This window comes from Rhinatrema bivittatum, chromosome 1 (assembly GCF_901001135.1).
Source record: "Rhinatrema bivittatum chromosome 1, aRhiBiv1.1, whole genome shotgun sequence".
NCBI lineage: Eukaryota > Metazoa > Chordata > Amphibia > Gymnophiona > Rhinatrematidae > Rhinatrema > Rhinatrema bivittatum.
Window position 1 is genome coordinate 424,019,448 of NC_042615.1, and position 17,277 is coordinate 424,036,724.

Consider the following 17,277-nt stretch of genomic DNA (forward strand, 5'->3'; position numbering starts at 1 on the left):
AGGTAATATCATGGTTGAATAAATGAAGAGGTATAGTGCTGCCATTCAGGGGGATATCTTGCTATTGGGCAGTGTGAAAGCGATAAAGTCTTTTGCACCAGACATTCCGACCAGATAGCCTCTATTTCTTTTACTGGCATTGATGGTGGTGCATAACTGCATTCTCAGAGACTGGATGACTGAAAATGTCTGTGTGGCAGAAAATATGATTTCTCTGATGTAAATTGAAAGATCTGATGTCAAATTATTAGCTAGAAAAGTGTCTGTAGAATAATATTAAAGCATAGAAAGTTGTTTTTTTTTAATCTTTTAAATGTGAATGATCATACTACATTGAAACAGTGGGATAGTCTTCTGACTGGAAAATGGAAGCAGGTGGTGGAAATCACCCTTCATGACTAAAAGATAAAATAATAGTATAAGTGAGGTATATGAGTGGGTTTGTATGTGGAATGATTGATTGGGAGGGGAGGGAGGTTTTATGGGGGGGTGTATAGGTTAATAGGAAGGGTTTTCTGTACAATGGTATGATGCAGTTATTGGTTCCAATTCTTATGCTTATAAGAATGGTATATATGTCTTATTGGTTACTCTGATATGGAAGTGAGCAATTATTGTATGCTGTTTTTGTCATACCAAAATAAAACAAGTTTTGAAAAATAAAATTGGAGAAAATATTTTTTCACTCAAAGCACAATTAAGTTCTGCAGTTCATTGCTGGAGGATATGATAAAGGCAGTTAGTGTAGCTGGGTTTAAGTTTGGACAAGTTTCTGGAGGGAAAGTCCATATATTATTAACCAGGTAGGCAAGGGGAAAACCACTGCTTATCCCTGGGCATAAACAACATGGAATCTATCCATCATTTAGGACGTTCCCAGGTTCTTGTGACATGGATTGGCCACTGTTAGAAACAGTGCCTCACTTATGTTTTGGAGGGAACTACCACTAGCAATGTGAGACCAGTTTAAATTTTACATTCATTCAACCACTAATCTGACGTTCTAGTTGTCATCATGGTTCTAATTATTTTCCATGGCTCACCCCAGAGACTTCAGATGGTATTAACTTTCAGTCACAGGCAACCTAATGAACTAGCAAAACAGTTTAAAAGGCTATTATACCTCTGTGACAATCCATTGGGCAGCAATTTCACTTTCCTATCTGAATACAAGAAAATGGACAACAAAAAAGATTGAAATGTTAATATTTATGCCTGTTATTTTACTAATGTCTATGTTTTAATTATTATATTACCTCATTTCTTTGTCATTTAAACAAGACAAATACAGATACACTGAGCACATATATTTTTTTTCAGGTGTCTGGTTTTTCTCCATGGTTGCTGCCATCCTGACTTCTATAACCTATGTGTTTCATATTTTAGTCTGCTACAGGTGAGAGTAAAAATGAAAATTCAACATAGAAATATTAAAATGGTGTATTTCAAAATCTAGCAGATATTATGCAAATACATTTTAAAAGGTTCTCTAACATATTAAAATAGTTAGCAAAATAGCATAAAACAGTATTCAGTTGTGTCACAACTCTTGTACATTAATGATATTTAAGCAGCAGTGTCCTCCAGCACCTGCATCTCCTAGCAGATAATGCCCTTGCATGAAGGACTGAGAGCCCTGGGTGAAATAAAAGGCCCAAAATCCTACTTGAATTTGTCTTGTTTATGTTAATTTTTTTTGTGGTTTTATGTTTGTGGTTTTATGTTGAATATATATGTTTTATTGTAAGCCATGCTAAATAACTGCATTGCAGTTCAAAGAGTACAATAATAAAAAATAAATATATAAGATCACAGCTGGAAAAGGCATTGTTACTGTTAAACCATATAACAGCAAATAAAAATAGAAGTATTTTTCTTTGCACTTCTTAACATTGAAACTTCAGCAGGTTTTGATGAACTGCTGTTTCAGTAGATGATGATCCACCAAAAGTGGTGCTCTAGCCAATCAGAAAAAGGATTCTTATCCTGATGATGCAGTCCATGCACCTACCTGCCTGCTAAGCATAGAATAGTTGCTGTTATTAGAATATTGTTACATTGATCTGTTTGAAACACAGGATATCATATAGCCAGTTGGAGATCATTTACAGTAGTGCATAGAAATATGGAAACATGATGGCAGAAAAAGACCAAATGGCCTAGTATCTAGTCTGCCCTAGGGATGTGCAGACAAAAAGTTTATGTTCATAAGTCCATAAGTCGAAAGGGGGGGTCAATTTCGGTCAATATGGACATATGTAGAATTCCATAAGTTGAGTCTATGTCCATACGTGCACCGATTCCTAGGGATGTGAATCGTTTTTCAACGATTAAAATTATCGTCCGATAATGTTTATATCGTCTTAAATCGTTATAGAACACGATACAATAGAAATTCTAACGATTTATCGTTAAAAATCGTTAAATCGTGTTAGTGCGCACTAACTCGAGTTAGTGCGCACTAACTCCCCGTTAGTGCGCACTAACTCGATTTAGTGCGCACTAACTGAAAATGATACAAATAAACACTTTCCAGGTCACTGAAGGTCAGTTAGGAATGAATATGTGTTCCTATTGGCTGGCTGCCCTCTTATCTATTGATATTACCAAGGTTACCACTGAGGTGATGGTTGGGGGGATGGGAAATGGAACTGGAAACTAACGAACACCAACAGAAAATGAAACAAAGTGTTCACACTTCCCAGGTCAGTAAAGGTCACTTAGGAATGAATATGTATGTATGTATTCCTATTGGCTGGCTGTGCTCTTATCTATTGATGTTACCAATATGGTTGGGGGGGATGTGAAATGGAAACAGTTGGAAGCTTGACAAAAAAAGTAATGTAATGATCAGCACTCACGTGACTAGAACTTGTTTGTTTATTATTTTTGTTAGCAGGCACCTGAAATGCTAGTGCATGTTGAATTTGCCAATCACTGTGCATTTTAGAAAGGTGGTCCTGGCTGGAACTGTACACAGTTCAAATATATGTAATTGATTGTTGGTAAGTGTATTTTTTAAGTAGCCACACTGGCACCAGTATGTTTACTTTTCCTCCTATTTAACTCACTAGCTCAGCTTTGTAAGAAGGGCTTCTCTGCTTGTGTGTTGTTTTTGTTTGGTGTGAGGAGAGCAGAAACATCAGATCTTTATTCAATCTACTACAGTCATCTCTTACAGTGCCCTATCCCTATTAATACCAGGAGTGTTGTGATCTTCCTGCACACAGTGCCCTAACCCTGATACCAGTCTGAGACAGCTCCCTCCCTGCATTACTAGTGAGAGGCTGGCTTCACAGACAGGGGGGAGCTGCCTGACCCTCACTCCTGACTTCCCCCATGTCCCAGCTAGTGAATGGTGTGTGGGTGAGGGGGGGGGGAGGATGGTGAAGTCTGAGACAGCTCCCTCCCTGCATTACTAGTGAGAGGCTGGCTTCACAGACAGGGGGGAGCTGCCTGACCCTCACTCCTGACTTCCCCCATGTCCCAGCTAGTGAATGGTGTGTGGGTGAGGGGGGGGGGAGGATGGTGAAGTCTGAGACAGCTCCCTCCCTGCATTACTAGTGAGAGGCTGGCTTCGCAGACAGGGGGGAGCTGCCTGACCCTCACTCCTGACTTCCCCCATGTCCCAGCTAGTGAATGGTGTGTGGGTGAGGGGGGGGGGGGGAGGATGGTGAAGTCTGAGACAGCTCCCTCCCTGCATTACTAGTGAGAGGCTGGCTTCACAGACAGGGGGGAGCTGCCTGACCCTCACTCCTGACTTCCCCCATGTCCCAGCTAGTGAATGGTGTGTGGGTGAGGGGGGGGGGAGGATGGTGAAGTCTGAGACAGCTCCCTCCCTGCATTACTAGTGAGAGGCTGGCTTCACAGACAGGGGGGAGCTGCCTGACCCTCACTCCTGACTTCCCCCATGTCCCAGCTAGTGAATGGTGTGTGGGTGAGGGGGGGGGGAGGATGGTGAAGTCTGAGACAGCTCCCTCCCTGCATTACTAGTGAGAGGCTGGCTTCACAGACAGGGGGGAGCTGCCTGACCCTCACTCCTGACTTCCCCCATGTCCCAGCTAGTGAATGGTGTGTGGGTGAGGGGGGGGGGGAGGATGGTGAAGTCTGAGACAGCTCCCTCCCTGCATTACTAGTGAGAGGCTGGCTTCACAGACAGGGGGGAGCTGCCTGACCCTCACTCCTGACTTCCCCCATGTCCCAGCTAGTGAATGGTGTGTGGGTGAGGGGGGGGGGGAGGATGGTGAAGTCTGAGACAGCTCCCTCCCTGCATTACTAGTGGGAGGCTGGCTTCGCAGACAGGGGGGAGCTGCCTGACCCTCACTCCTGACTTTCCCCATGTCCCAGCTAGTGAATGGTGTGTGGGTGAGGGGGGGGGGGGAGGATGGTGAAGTCTGAGACAGCTCCCTCCCTGCATTACTAGTGAGAGGCTGGCTTCACAGACAGGGGGGAGCTGCCTGACCCTCACTCCTGACTTCCCCCATGTCCCAGCTAGTGAATGGTGTGTGGGTGAGGGGGGGGGGGAGGATGGTGAAGTCTGAGACAGCTCCCTCCCTGCATTACTAGTGAGAGGCTGGCTTCACAGACAGGGGGGAGCTGCCTGACCCTCACTCCTGACTTCCCCCATGTCCCAGCTAGTGAATGGTGTGTGGGTGAGGGGGGGGGGGGGAGGATGGTGAAGTCTGAGACAGCTCCCTCCCTGCATTACTAGTGAGAGGCTGGCTTCACAGACAGGGGGGAGCTGCCTGACCCTCACTCCTGACTTCCCCCATGTCCCAGCTAGTGAATGGTGTGTGGGTGAGGGGGGGGGGAGGATGGTGAAGTCTGAGACAGCTCCCTCCCTGCATTACTAGTGAGAGGCTGGCTTCGCAGACAGGGGGGAGCTGCCTGACCCTCACTCCTGACTTCCCCCATGTCCCAGCTAGTGAATGGTGTGTGGGTGAGGGGGGGGGGGGGGATGGTGAAGTCTGAGACAGCTCCCTCCCTGCATTACTAGTGAGAGGCTGGCTTCACAGACAGGGGGGAGCTGCCTGTCCCTCACTCCTGACTTCCCCCATGTCCCAGCTAGTGAATGGTGTGTGGGTGAGGGGGGGGGGTGGATGGTGAAGTCTGAGACAGCTCCCTCCCTGCATTACTAGTGAGAGGCTGGCTTCACAGACAGGGGGGAGCTGCCTGACCCTCACTCCTGACTTCCCCCATGTCCCAGCTAGTGAATGGTGTGTGGGTAAGGGGAGGGGGGAGGATGGTGAAGTCTGAGACAGCTCCCTCCCTGCATTACTAGTGAGAGGCTGGCTTCACAGACAGGGGGGAGCTGCCTGACCCTCACTCCTCCGGGATATTGTGATCTTCCTGCACACAGTGCCCTATCCCTGATACCAGGGGTGTTGTGATCTTCCTGCATGCAGTGCCCTATCCCTATTAATACCAGGAGTGTTGTGATCTTCCTGCATGCAGTGCCCTATCCCTATTAATACCAGGAGTGTTGTGATCTTCCTGCATGCAGTGCCCTATCCCTGATATCGGGATGTGTGCAAGAAGATCACAACACCCCCGGTATCAGGAATAGGGCACTGTGTGCAGGAAGATCACAACACCCCCAGTATCAGGAATAGGGCACTGTGTGCAGGAAGATCACAACACCCCTGGTATTAGGGATAGGGCACTGTGTGCAGGAAGATCACAACACTCCTGGTATTAATAGGGATAGGGCACTGTGTGCAGGAAGATCACAATACCCCTGGTATCAGGGTTAGGGCACAAGTTCTAGTCACATTGACTGATCACATTACTTGTTTTGTCAAGCTACCAACTGTTTCCATTTCCCATCCCCCATATACTGTCAGTAGGAAACTTGGTAACATGAATAAATAAGAGGGCAGCCAATAGGAATACATATTCATTCCTAAACTGACCTTAACTGACCTGAAAAGTGTCAAATTGTATCATTTTCAGTTAGTGCGCACTAACTCCCAGTTAGTGCGCACTAACTCCCGTTAGTGCGCGCTAACTCGAGTTAGTGCGCACTAATCGGAAAAAACGATTTTTAACGATTTTTTAACTAAAAAATCGTGCCTAAGACGATTTTCTTGCCCTGCCACACGATTTCTATCGTTAAGACGATATGGAAAACGATTCACATCCCTACCGATTCCCTAAATAAAAATTTAAACCCCTCACCCTCCTTAATCCCCCCCCCCCAAGACTTACCAAAACTCCCTGGTGGTCGAGCGGGGAGTCAAGACGCCATTTCTGTATTCCTTTGCGAGGAGCACGTGACGTCGGCGTCACGTTGGAGTGACGCGGACGTCACGTGATTCCCCGCGCGTTCGCTCCGGGACACTCGTTGGACACAACCGGAACTTTTGGCCAGCAAAGGAATACAGAAATGGTGTCCTGACTCCTCGCTCGACCACCAGGGAGTTTTGGTAAGTCTTGGGGGGGGGATTAAGGAGGGTGAGGGCTTTAAATTTTTATTTAGGATCAACAATCGCGATTTCCAACGTATTCAACATAGCTATGTTGAATAAGTTGGAAATCCGATCGTTTTCGCCTCATCACTTTTTTAAGTTAAAAAAAAAAATTATGTTGCGTTTTACATATGCGTTCAAAACGAATGCACACCCCTAGTCTGCCCATTCAGACCAAATGCTCAGCTCAGCCCCACCATTCCCTCAGATATCCCCTGTGTTTATTCCATGTTTTACTGAATTCAGATATTGTCTTTGCCTACCACCTCCACTGGGAGACTGCTTCATGCACCCACCATCCCTTCTGTAAAGAAATGATTCCTTAGATTATTCATCCTCCCATGATCTCGTGTTCTAGAGTCCCCTTTCCAATGAAAGAGGGCCACTTCCTGGAGAGGTATTTACCGGTAAATGTCTCTATCATATATCCCCTACCTTGCCTTTCTTCTAGAGTATATGCATGTTTAGATCTTTAAGTCTATCCCCATATACTTTACCCTAAAGTCCACCGACTACTTTACTATCTACCCTCTGGACCAACTCCAACTGGTTTATATCCTTTTGGAGGTGTGGACTCCAAATGAGGTATCACCAGGGACTTATACAGGGGCAATATCACATTTCCTAGCGTGTAGCAGATGGACTCATAACGAATGGGTATAGTGTGCTCGTGCCAGCAGTTGGAGACGGATCTGACGTCAGCACGTAGTACATATACCCCTGCAGGAAGTGCAGACGCTCAGTAATTTCCGTCTCCAAAGCAGTTTGGAGCTACCTCACGCTCGCTGAGCGTTCTTCCAAATTCTAACGACTAAATTCATAGAAGAATCCTACCTGAAGACGAGCCCCGCACTCCTGCGGTGATACCCTCGGGTCCCTCCCCCAGTTGAGTTTCCCGAGGTGATTTCCGTGGTCCCTCGGAGGTGAGAGCCTCAGTCCGGTGGCCGAATCGCAGGGATCTAGCCCCTGAGTGAGAAGGGCTCGGGCGCGGCATAGAGGCAGCCTTGGTCCCGATCTGTTCGCGGTGAGGACTTGGCCATCGAGCGAGACGAGTTCGGGCGCGGCTTAGAGGCAGCGGGTGCACTTCCTCGAGTGCGGCGGTGACGGTAATCACCCTCTCCCCCCGCAGCCGGAGACCGCCCGGGTTGCAGCCGGGAAGCACCGAAGATCAGGTAAGGCGTACATCTTTACTTTTTGCTGGTCTCCGAAGAACGAGGATTAGCGGGGTCTGCCTACGTGGAAGCCCGCCATTTGCCTGCCTGCTCGCCGCCGCCATCTGCCCTGGTTCGCCGCCTCGGTCTAGTGTTCAGACCAGACTAAGCGCACAGGCAACGGGCACGTGTGTTAGGCGCCCGAAGGTAAGTGGGCGCACATTGATAGGCGCACATTGATAGGCGCACATTGATCGGCGCACATCTTTCGCAAGGCGGCTGGGAGCGCACCGGCGCATAGAGATAACAGATGCGATGGAGCGTATGAGAGCCCATGCGTCCACGGAGCCGGCACCTCCAGAATCAGGCATAAGAGCTCTAGGCCTCTGCTCAGCATGCCACCTCAGAGCCACACAGAGCGAGGAAGCAGACTCCCTATGTGCCCAATGTGAGGAGGCCCTAGGAGTTCCAGGCCAGGGCCGGTCCCAGCCCAGATTAATTGCCAATTCCTCAGGGAACACCCCGGACCTAGCAGGCCGAGGTGAGCAGCCGGGGAACCCTAGAGACCTGGTGCCCCTAAGGCTAGACCCTGCTTCGCTCTCCTGGGTAGAATTATTCAAGGGGATTCACGCATTTGTCAAAATGCAGTCTGATCCCCGAACGGACCCATACGTACCGGATGACCCTGCCCCTGGACCCTCTAGACCTAGGCACGGCCACCCGGAAGCCCCATTTATGGGGATTCAGATTGCTCTGAGGAAGAAGGCGAGCTCCCCGAGCAGGGAGAACTTCCCTCGGGGATAGAGCCGTATCGAACCATGAGACGCTTCTTCCTTAAGGAGGATCTCCCAGACCTGGTCTCTCAATGCCTGTCAGAGCTGGCTATCCCGGGCCAAGGCACCCCAGGGGATCCTAGAGTGAACCCCCTGCTAGAGGGCCTTCGTCAAACAGCTCACCATTTTCTCCTCCTTCAAGCAGCACAGCAGCTAATCGATCTGGAGTGGAATGCGAAGGAGGCCTCATTCAAAGGGGGTCGGGCCTTGTCTAGCATGTACCCCCTGGACCCGGCAACCAAGGAGCTGCTGGCGTGCCCCAAGATAGACGCCATAGTTTGCGCAATTGTGAAGCGCACCACCATTCCAGTGGAGGGAGGGGCGGCCCTCAAGGATGCACATGACCGGCGCCTGGACACCATTCTGAAACAAGCCTTCGAGGTGGCAGCCATGTCCCTACGAATCGCGACCTGCTGCACCGTGGTGACGTGTTCCTGTTTATCACAAGCCAGAAACAACACCCCGGGAGAAGAAATGGAATCAGCTCTCTCGTTCCTCACTGATGCTGCCTCCGACTTAGTTCGTACGGCAGCCAAGGGAGTGTCGTCCTCAGTGGCAGCCAGGAGACAGCTCTGGCTACGAAATTGGTCGGCCGACTCCTCCTCCAAGATGCGCCTTACAAGAATGCCCTTTAAGGGATCCCTCCTGTTTGGCAGCGACCTCGAGAAACTGGCTAACAAATGGGGCGCCTCTCCATTACCCCATCTACCAGAAGACAAGTCAAGGAGGAACCAGCGTCCTTTTCCTAGGCCATCCAGAGGCAGAAGCTCTCAACGCTTCAACCCCTACAGGACTAGCTACCAAGCACCTCGTTCTCAGACCAGGAACCAGTCCTTTCGGACCAGGCACAACAAGAGGGGAACAGGCTCGGGTTCGGGTCCCCGCCGCACCCCACAATGAGATTCAGCCGACCCATCTGGGGGAAGAAGCCATAGGGGGCAGGCTAACCCTATTCTACCGCAGATGGGTCGAGATTACTTCGGACCAGTGGGTCCTCGCCATCATCCAAGAAGGGTATTACCTGGACTTCCTTCATCCCTCTCCGGACAAGTTTGTGGAATCTCCTTGTCCACCCCTCAAGAGGGCGGCACTGGAAGCTACCTTGTGGAGGCTCCTGTCCCTAAAAGCTATACTCCCAGTGCCTGCATGGGAGATAAATTCTGGGCATTACTCCATTTATTTCATCGTACCCAAGAAGGGGGGCACCTTCAGACCCGTCCTGGACCTCAAGTCAGTCAACCAGCACTTAAGGGTCCCAGGATTTCGCATGGAAACTCTGCGGTCAGTCCGAAGTGCAATACAGCCAGGGGAGTATCTCACATCCCTGGATCTGTCAGAGGCCTACTTGCATATCCCAATCCATCGGGATCACCAGCACTACTTACGCTTCAAAGTCCTGAAACAATACTTTCAGTTCCGGGCTTTACCCTTCGGGTTAGCCACCGCACCGCGGACCTTTACCAAGGTAATAGTAGTGGTGGCGGCGTCACTCAGGAAGGAAGGAATTCTCGTCCATCCCTACCTAGACGATTGGCTGATCAGGGCAAAGTCACCGGAGGAGAGCCACCGGGCAACCAACAGAGTTATAACTCTTCTGGAAAGCCTAGGATGGGTGGTCAACATGAACAAGAGTTCCCTACAGCCTTCGCAGTCGCTAGAATACCTAGGAGTCCGATTCGACACCCAGGGAGACAAGGTCAGCCTGACCTCCAAGAGATCATCAAAACTCCGGAATCATTTACAGACTCTGCTGAGCACCACCCGACCCACAGCTTGGAATTACCTACAGGTCCTCGACCTAATGGCGTCCACTCTGGAAGTAGTACCATGGGCACGGGCTCATATGAGACTGTTACAACGCGCCCTCCTATCTCGGTGGAGCCCACGGTTACAGAACTACATTGCATCTACCTCTACCGGCCACAGTACGGAATCAGTTACGGTGGTGGCTGCAGCCCGGCCACACGAGCCGGGGGTCAAAAATGTCCTCCCCAACCTGGACCCTGCTCACTACAGATGCCAGCCTGAGCGGCTGGGGAGCCCACTGCGAAGAGCTAACCGCCCAAGGGCGGTGGAACAGAGAAGAGTCGGGGTGGAACATCAACCGACTAGAGGCACGGGCAGTCAGGTTAGCCTGCCTGTGATTTGCCCACATACTTCGAAACAGAGCAGTCAGAGTGATGTCGGACAATGCCACCACGGTGGCATACACCAACCGACAGGGCGGAACCAGAAGCCGACAAGTACCCTTAGAAATAGCCCCCCTGATGGCTTGGGCGGAAGCAAATCTCCAGGACATCTCCGCCGTCCACATCGCCGGGAAGGACAACACCACGGCAGACTTCCTCAGCAGAGAAAGCCTAAACTCAGGGGAATGGCAGCTGTCATCCACGGCCTTCCAGATGATTGTGGATCAGTGGGGGACTCCGGGCATGGACCTACTAGCGGACAGGTCCAATGCTCAAGTACCCAGATACTTCAGGCGAAGGCGAGATCCTCTATCCCACGGGATCGACGCCCTGGTGCAGCCATGGCCTCAGGGGATCCTGCTATATGCCTTTCCCCCATGGCCCCTGCTGGGTGCCATTATACACAAGATTCAGCGGCACAGAGGCCTAGTTCTTCTGGTGGCCCCGGACTGGCCAAGAAGATCCTGGTACGCAGACATGAGAAGACTACTGGCAGGGGATCCTCTATCCCTGCCCCCTCACAGGGACCTGCTGCGACAAGGTCCCATCCTCCACGAGAATCCAGCTCAATTCTCTCTTACGGTCTGGCCTTTGAGAGGGCTCGACTGAGGAAAAGGGGATACTCGGGGGTGGTAATAGATACACTCCTCCGAGCACGCAAGTTCTCCACATCACTAACTTATATAAGGATCTGGAGAGTACTTGAAGCCTGGTGCGAAACTCGCAGCGCTAATCCACATGCCGCTAAAATCCCCATCATTTTGGATTTCCTGCAAGATGGACTTCAGAAGGGTCTGACCCTCAATTCAACCAAGGTTCAGGTGGCAGCGCTATCCTGCTACGGCCCCAGGTATGATGGCAACAGCATTGCCACACACCCAGACGTTTCACGTTTCCTGAAAGGAGTCAAACATATTCGCCCTCCGCTGAAATGGCCAGTGCCCCTGTGGAACCTCAACCTAGTTTTGGAATTCCTAGCGGGACCCACCTTCAGACCCCTCCGAGGCCTGTCCCTCCATTTGTTAACCTTGAAGATGGTGTTCTTGCTGGCCGTATGCTCAGCACGCCGCATCTCAGAGCTACAAGTGCTGTCCTGCCGCGATCTGTTTCTCAGGATCACCCCAGGGGCTATCCATCTTCGCACGGTTCCTTCCTTCTTACCCAAAGTAGTCTCACACTTCCACCTCAACCAAACCATATCCTTGCCAACCATGGAAGGGTTGAAGAAATCGGAAGCAGGTCGAATACTGCGTCATCTCGACATCGGCAGGCTGCTGTCCAGATACCTGGAAATGTCGGAAACAGTACGAAAGACGGACCACCTGTTCGTCCTTCATAGTGGGAAGAGGCAAGGAGAAGTGGCCTCACGGGCGACTATTGCTCGCTGGGTCAAAGAAGTTATCAAGGCGGCCTACGTAGAAGTGGGAAAACCACCACCTCTACGAGTCAAGGCTCACTCTACCAGAGCACAAGCCGCCTCCTGGGCAGAAACTAGGATGCTGTCGCCTGCAGAGATATGTAAAGCGGCAACGTGGTCCTCCATCCATACCTTCTCCAGATTCTACCGTCTGGACGTCCAGGCCAGGGAGGACACAGCATTTGCAAGGGCAATCCTAACCGGACCTTGGGCAGCCTCCCACCCAGTCCGGGAGTAGCTTTTGTACATCCCATTCGTTATGAGTCCATCTGCTACACGCTAGGAAATGGAGAGATTACTTACCTGATAATCTCGTTTTCCTTAGTGTAGGCAGATGGACTCAGCATCCCGCCTGGCTGCCGATTATATATGGGGATTCACCATTTCAAGGTAAGCCATGTTTCCTTACATAGGGCATCCACCCTGCCGGGTGTCGACGCCTTCCGGTTGAGAACACTGGCGGTCTCCAGCTACTGTCAATCGGTCAGGTTAATCATGTTCAGTTAATCAATCGGTCAGTCACACATATATCCATAATGCTTTTGCAAGGAAGATTACTGAGCGTCTGCACTTCCTGCAGGGGTATATGTACTACGTGCTGACGTCAGATCCGTCTCCAACTGCTGGCACGAGCACACTATACCCATTCGTTATGAGTCCATCTGCCTACACTAAGGAAAACGAGATTATCAGGTAAGTAATCTCTCCATTTTTTCTGCTGATCATTTCATCCCTTATACACCCAAGCATCTTTCTGTTTTTGGCCATCTTATCCACTTATTTGGCCACCTTGAGATCATCAGATATGATCGCCCCCAAGTCCCGCTCTTGTTCTATTCAATAGAAGAATTTCACCTCCTATACTTTATCCCTTCCTTGAGTTTTGCAGCCCAAATGCATGACCCTGCAATTTTTAGAATTAAATCTTAGCTGCCAGACTCTAGACAATTCCTCAAGCTTCACTAGACCTCTCCTCATGTTTTCCACTCTTTCCTAGATGTCTACTCTGTTGCAGATTTTAGTATCATCCGCAAAAAAGACAAATCTTATCTGATGGTCCTTCCGCAATATTGCTTATGAAATTGTTAAGAACTGGTCCAAGGACCTATTTCTACACCACATAACTAATAAGGCCCCTGCCCTCGAAGTATACTCCATTTACCACTACTTTGTCTGTTGGATTCGTGGACCCTTGGGCCGATCGGAACCGAAGGATGAATTGCTGAAGGTGGTTGCAGCAGTGGCCCCGACCGGGAGGCGGCAAGGACAGACTCGTGGATGGGCGAAGGAGGGACTCTGGAAGCCCTATGCGACCAAGGGCCTTGGCGAGGAAGAAGGAGACGATGGAGCTGGTGCAGCGGTGGGAAGATCTTCGCCCTGGAAGCCGATCCTCCCCCGAGAGGAGCTCGTAGGAGTTCGGCTGCTGGGACTTAGGAGGTTCACCCTGGAAGCCGGAGTTCCCCCAGAAGGAGCCCGTAGGAACCCGGCCGCTGGGACTTAGGAGGGCCCGCGGGGGCCGAGTCAGATGGAGTCCAAGGTTGAGTGCCGGAGGGACGTCGCTCGCCAGTCCAGAGTCAAGAACCAAAGGATCACCGTCAGCCAGTCCGAGGTCAGGAGCAAAGAGTCAACGTAAGCCGGTCCGGGATCAGAAGCCAGAGAATCACCGTAAGCCAGTCCGGGGTCAGGAGCCAAAGAGTCAACGTAAGCCAGTCCGGGGTCAGAAGCCAAGCAGAGCCAAACGACACAGGAATGCAGCAACTGGAGACAGGGAAACCTGGGAACCTCGTTGCAAGGCAGAGAAGAGGAGCAACTGCAGGGCTTAAGTAGCCCTGCAGCGTCTGACGTCATAGGAGGCAGTCCCCGACTTTTCCCGCGCTGGCCCCTTTAAATCCGAGGCAGAAGCGCGCGCGTGCGTCTAGGGGGCGGGGCCAGCCACCGCGGGACGCCGGCTGCTCCGGCGAGGTGGAAACGCGGCGGTAGGGAAGCCTGCAGGCCCGGGTGAGGTCGGCCGACGTCGGGGCTGCGGTGGCGGAGGTCCCTGGAGGCCCGAGGAACGCGGGCTGCTGCCGGGGCCGCGAGCGGGTAGGCGCCGATCCCGGGGCCGACCCGGGATCGCAACATTGTCACGTCCCACTCAACCAGTTTCTAACCCAGTTGGTCGCTTTAGGGCTTGTACCAAGGGCACTCAATTTATTTGTGTGTCATCTATGTGAAAACGTGTCAAAGGCCTTACTGAAGTCCAAGTACACTACATCTAATGCTCTCCCCTGATTCAAATCTCTGGTCACCCAGTCATAGAAATTGATATTTGTCTGACACGAGCTATCTCTGGATTTTTTAAATTGCACTATCTTCTGTTTTAGCAGTGATTCAATTAATTTACTCACCACAGAGATCTCTCTAACTGACCTGTAGTTCCCAACTTCCTCCTTACTTCCATAAGGGGAGAGGGAAAGGGGAGAGTACGGAGTTGGAACTAGAGGTGAGAAAAAGAGTGGAAGTGTGGAAGTCCATGGGGGCAGGGGAGATGTGGTTAGTGTGAATAGAAGAGAAAATGTTCAAGCGCACCCCTTTCCTCCTGCAAATACACACCAGTCTCAGGATGATCAGAATTCAAAAGTTCCCAGGTATGTAGATCCCCAAAACACTTAATACAGCCTGGTTCCCCCAAAGCTGCTATGTAGGCTAAACCCTGGAAGGGGGGGGGACGGGGACAGGAAGTGGCATTCTGCCTCTGAGAGCTCATGGGAGGAGGAAGAGGGCCCAGATCTCATCAGGGGATCAGTGGAATCTGGCCTGCATCAGAGGATTGGGGACTTCTGGGATGCACAAGAGTTTCAAGGGTGGGGGCTTCTCCCCAGTGTTTAATGTTAGCATGGCAGCCCTACAGGTTCACGAATATTTAGCATACACTCCTAAGCTGGGGCAACAGCTGGAGGATCTTGTACTAATTTACTTGAGACATAGCGCCTTCACTTACATCTCTGAATGACCATTTGTGCCTATGTGAGTTATAGCTGGATTTAGGGGGTGTGGGGTTGTTTTTGTTTGTTTGTTTTTTTAGCTGGTGTTTCTTAGTTCCATACGTTATGTTTTTGAACTGTTTTACTGTATTATGTCCTCAATAATATTTGATGACAATTTGTTTCAGTGTAAACCGATGTGATATTTTGAATTGAATGTCGGTATAAAAAAAGCAAATAAATAATGGTGCATTGGCCCATTTTCACATTTATACCAAGGATGATAGCCAAAAAGCGAAGTATAAAAAAATTTAAAAATTATAAAAATGTATGGAGAAAGAGCAGATCCTCAAGTACTTACAAATATAGAGACAAAAAAAAAAAAACTGGCACAAAGATACAGAAATAGCCCCAGTTGAAATATGTGACACTGGAATGATTAAAAGGAACTTTGAGGCACACCTTGATATGTTTCTTGTACATATTATATCCTATGAAATGCAGAAGGAGGATCTCTTTGACACAATGCAAATATTACAAAGAGCATTGGCAGTAAATTTGAGAGACTTGAGATCATATCCATTTTCCCGCAGATAAGCAGGCTGAATTAGCCATGCTGTCTGGGGATGTCCCTCCAGGACGACTAGGCAGAGCTTGTCAAAGATGACAGACCTTTGCTCTGTGTGCAGCTGTGCATCCTTTCCCATGTGGCTCCATTTTCTCCTCAGTCTGTTCCTTCCGCATTGCAGGCTGCACATGGAGCTTTCCTCTCTCCTCAGACAGCACTGTTGCCTAAAGAAAATGAACGAAAAAGAAGAAGCATGCTGCCGAGACCGCTTGGCTTGAAATTCTGCCAGTGCAGTAAGATAATGTCCACTACTGACAAGCATAACTACTGTTATTTATGCCTCAGCCTGGACCATGATAAGGCGGCATGCTGGGACTGCGGCTGCATGTCCCCACGGGCCCAGCACCAATGAGCCGCCAAAATTGCCCAGCTGTGTGAAGGTAACTCAGTGTCCTATGCCCCCAGCTCAGAGCGCCTATCGGCCCACTCGTCTCCGGGGCACCGTCTGGATTGCCCTAAAAAAATCCAAGAGAGTCTCCTCTGTGGGACCACCAGATAAACAACAGGACCAGGTCCCTCAGCACCTCCAGACCAGCCAGGCACGTGGAGAGTCGGGGAACACGCCGACCCATCCACTGAGGCAATCAGCGTCATCCAGAGTCAAAGCTCCGACGTAGCCATCCAACACACTGCGCCATGCAGACGTGCCACTCACTGCAAAACACCACTTGTGTGAAACGCCATCGACATATGCGTCAACGTCGAAGCACAAGGGAGAGTTGACATTTGACACACCGACGCACCATTGATAGAAGTGATCAGAATCAATGCAGGACAGCCCATTGACACAGACGTCAATGCAGGCCCATACAGCGTTGTGCAGTTCGACGCAAAAAGCACCTACAGGTGACCGGGATCCACCTTCCTTCAATCCTTTGGGGAAGTTCTCTCAGAATCCATCTCTGGCTGTGGGCCTTCATCCTGGGATCCACCTTCTTTCAACCCTTTGGGGAAGTTCTCTCAGAATCCATCTCTGGCTGTGGGCCTTCATCCCTGACTTATTTATTTAAAATGTATTTATTTATTAATTTAACAGTTTCTTATATACCACTTATTCATAGCATGGTCTAAGCGGTTTAAAATTTAGATAGCACATACATAATTCAAAGGGTAAAACATAGGCATTGACAATAAAATACATTTGAATAAAACAAAATAAAATGAAATAAAATGAATGTGTTAAAGCAAATAAAAATAAAAATACAATGTAATGCAGAAGAAAATAGCATAAGTGGGATGGTGATATTAGTCTTTGTATGTTAGATTGAAAGCAGTGCAGCAGAGATATGTTTTCAATTTTTTCTTAAATTCTTTTGGATTAGATATGGTTCTGAGAGAGGTTGGAAGGGAATTCCAAAGTAGAGGACCTGCCACTGAAAGCACATTTTCTTGTCATTTCTAGTCTTGTGATTTTAACTGTTGGAACCTGGAGAAGGTTTTTGTCTAATGACCGTAAGTGACGCTGGGGTTGATATAAACGAAGAGTTGTACATAGCCAGATAGCCAATGGGTTATGGATTAGATTAAATATTAAGGTTAAGATTTTATAGTGGATTCGTTGTTTGATGGTTAACCAGTGAAGATTTAGCAAAACTAGAGTTATGAAATCTTTAAGTTTGGAACCAGTTA

The 17,277-nt window shown here is 49.5% G+C and overlaps 1 protein-coding gene across 1 annotated transcript in view; it reads left to right on the forward strand.

The window, feature by feature from the left end:
* The window catches only part of LOC115096851 (stimulated by retinoic acid gene 6 protein-like), a 225,523-nt gene that overhangs the window by 144,437 nt on the left and 63,809 nt on the right, over positions 1-17,277 (forward strand). The window contains exon 11 of the mRNA XM_029612056.1: positions 1,321-1,396. Within this exon, the coding sequence (XP_029467916.1) occupies positions 1,321-1,396 (76 nt within the window). The remainder of the gene's footprint in view (positions 1-1,320; positions 1,397-17,277) is intronic.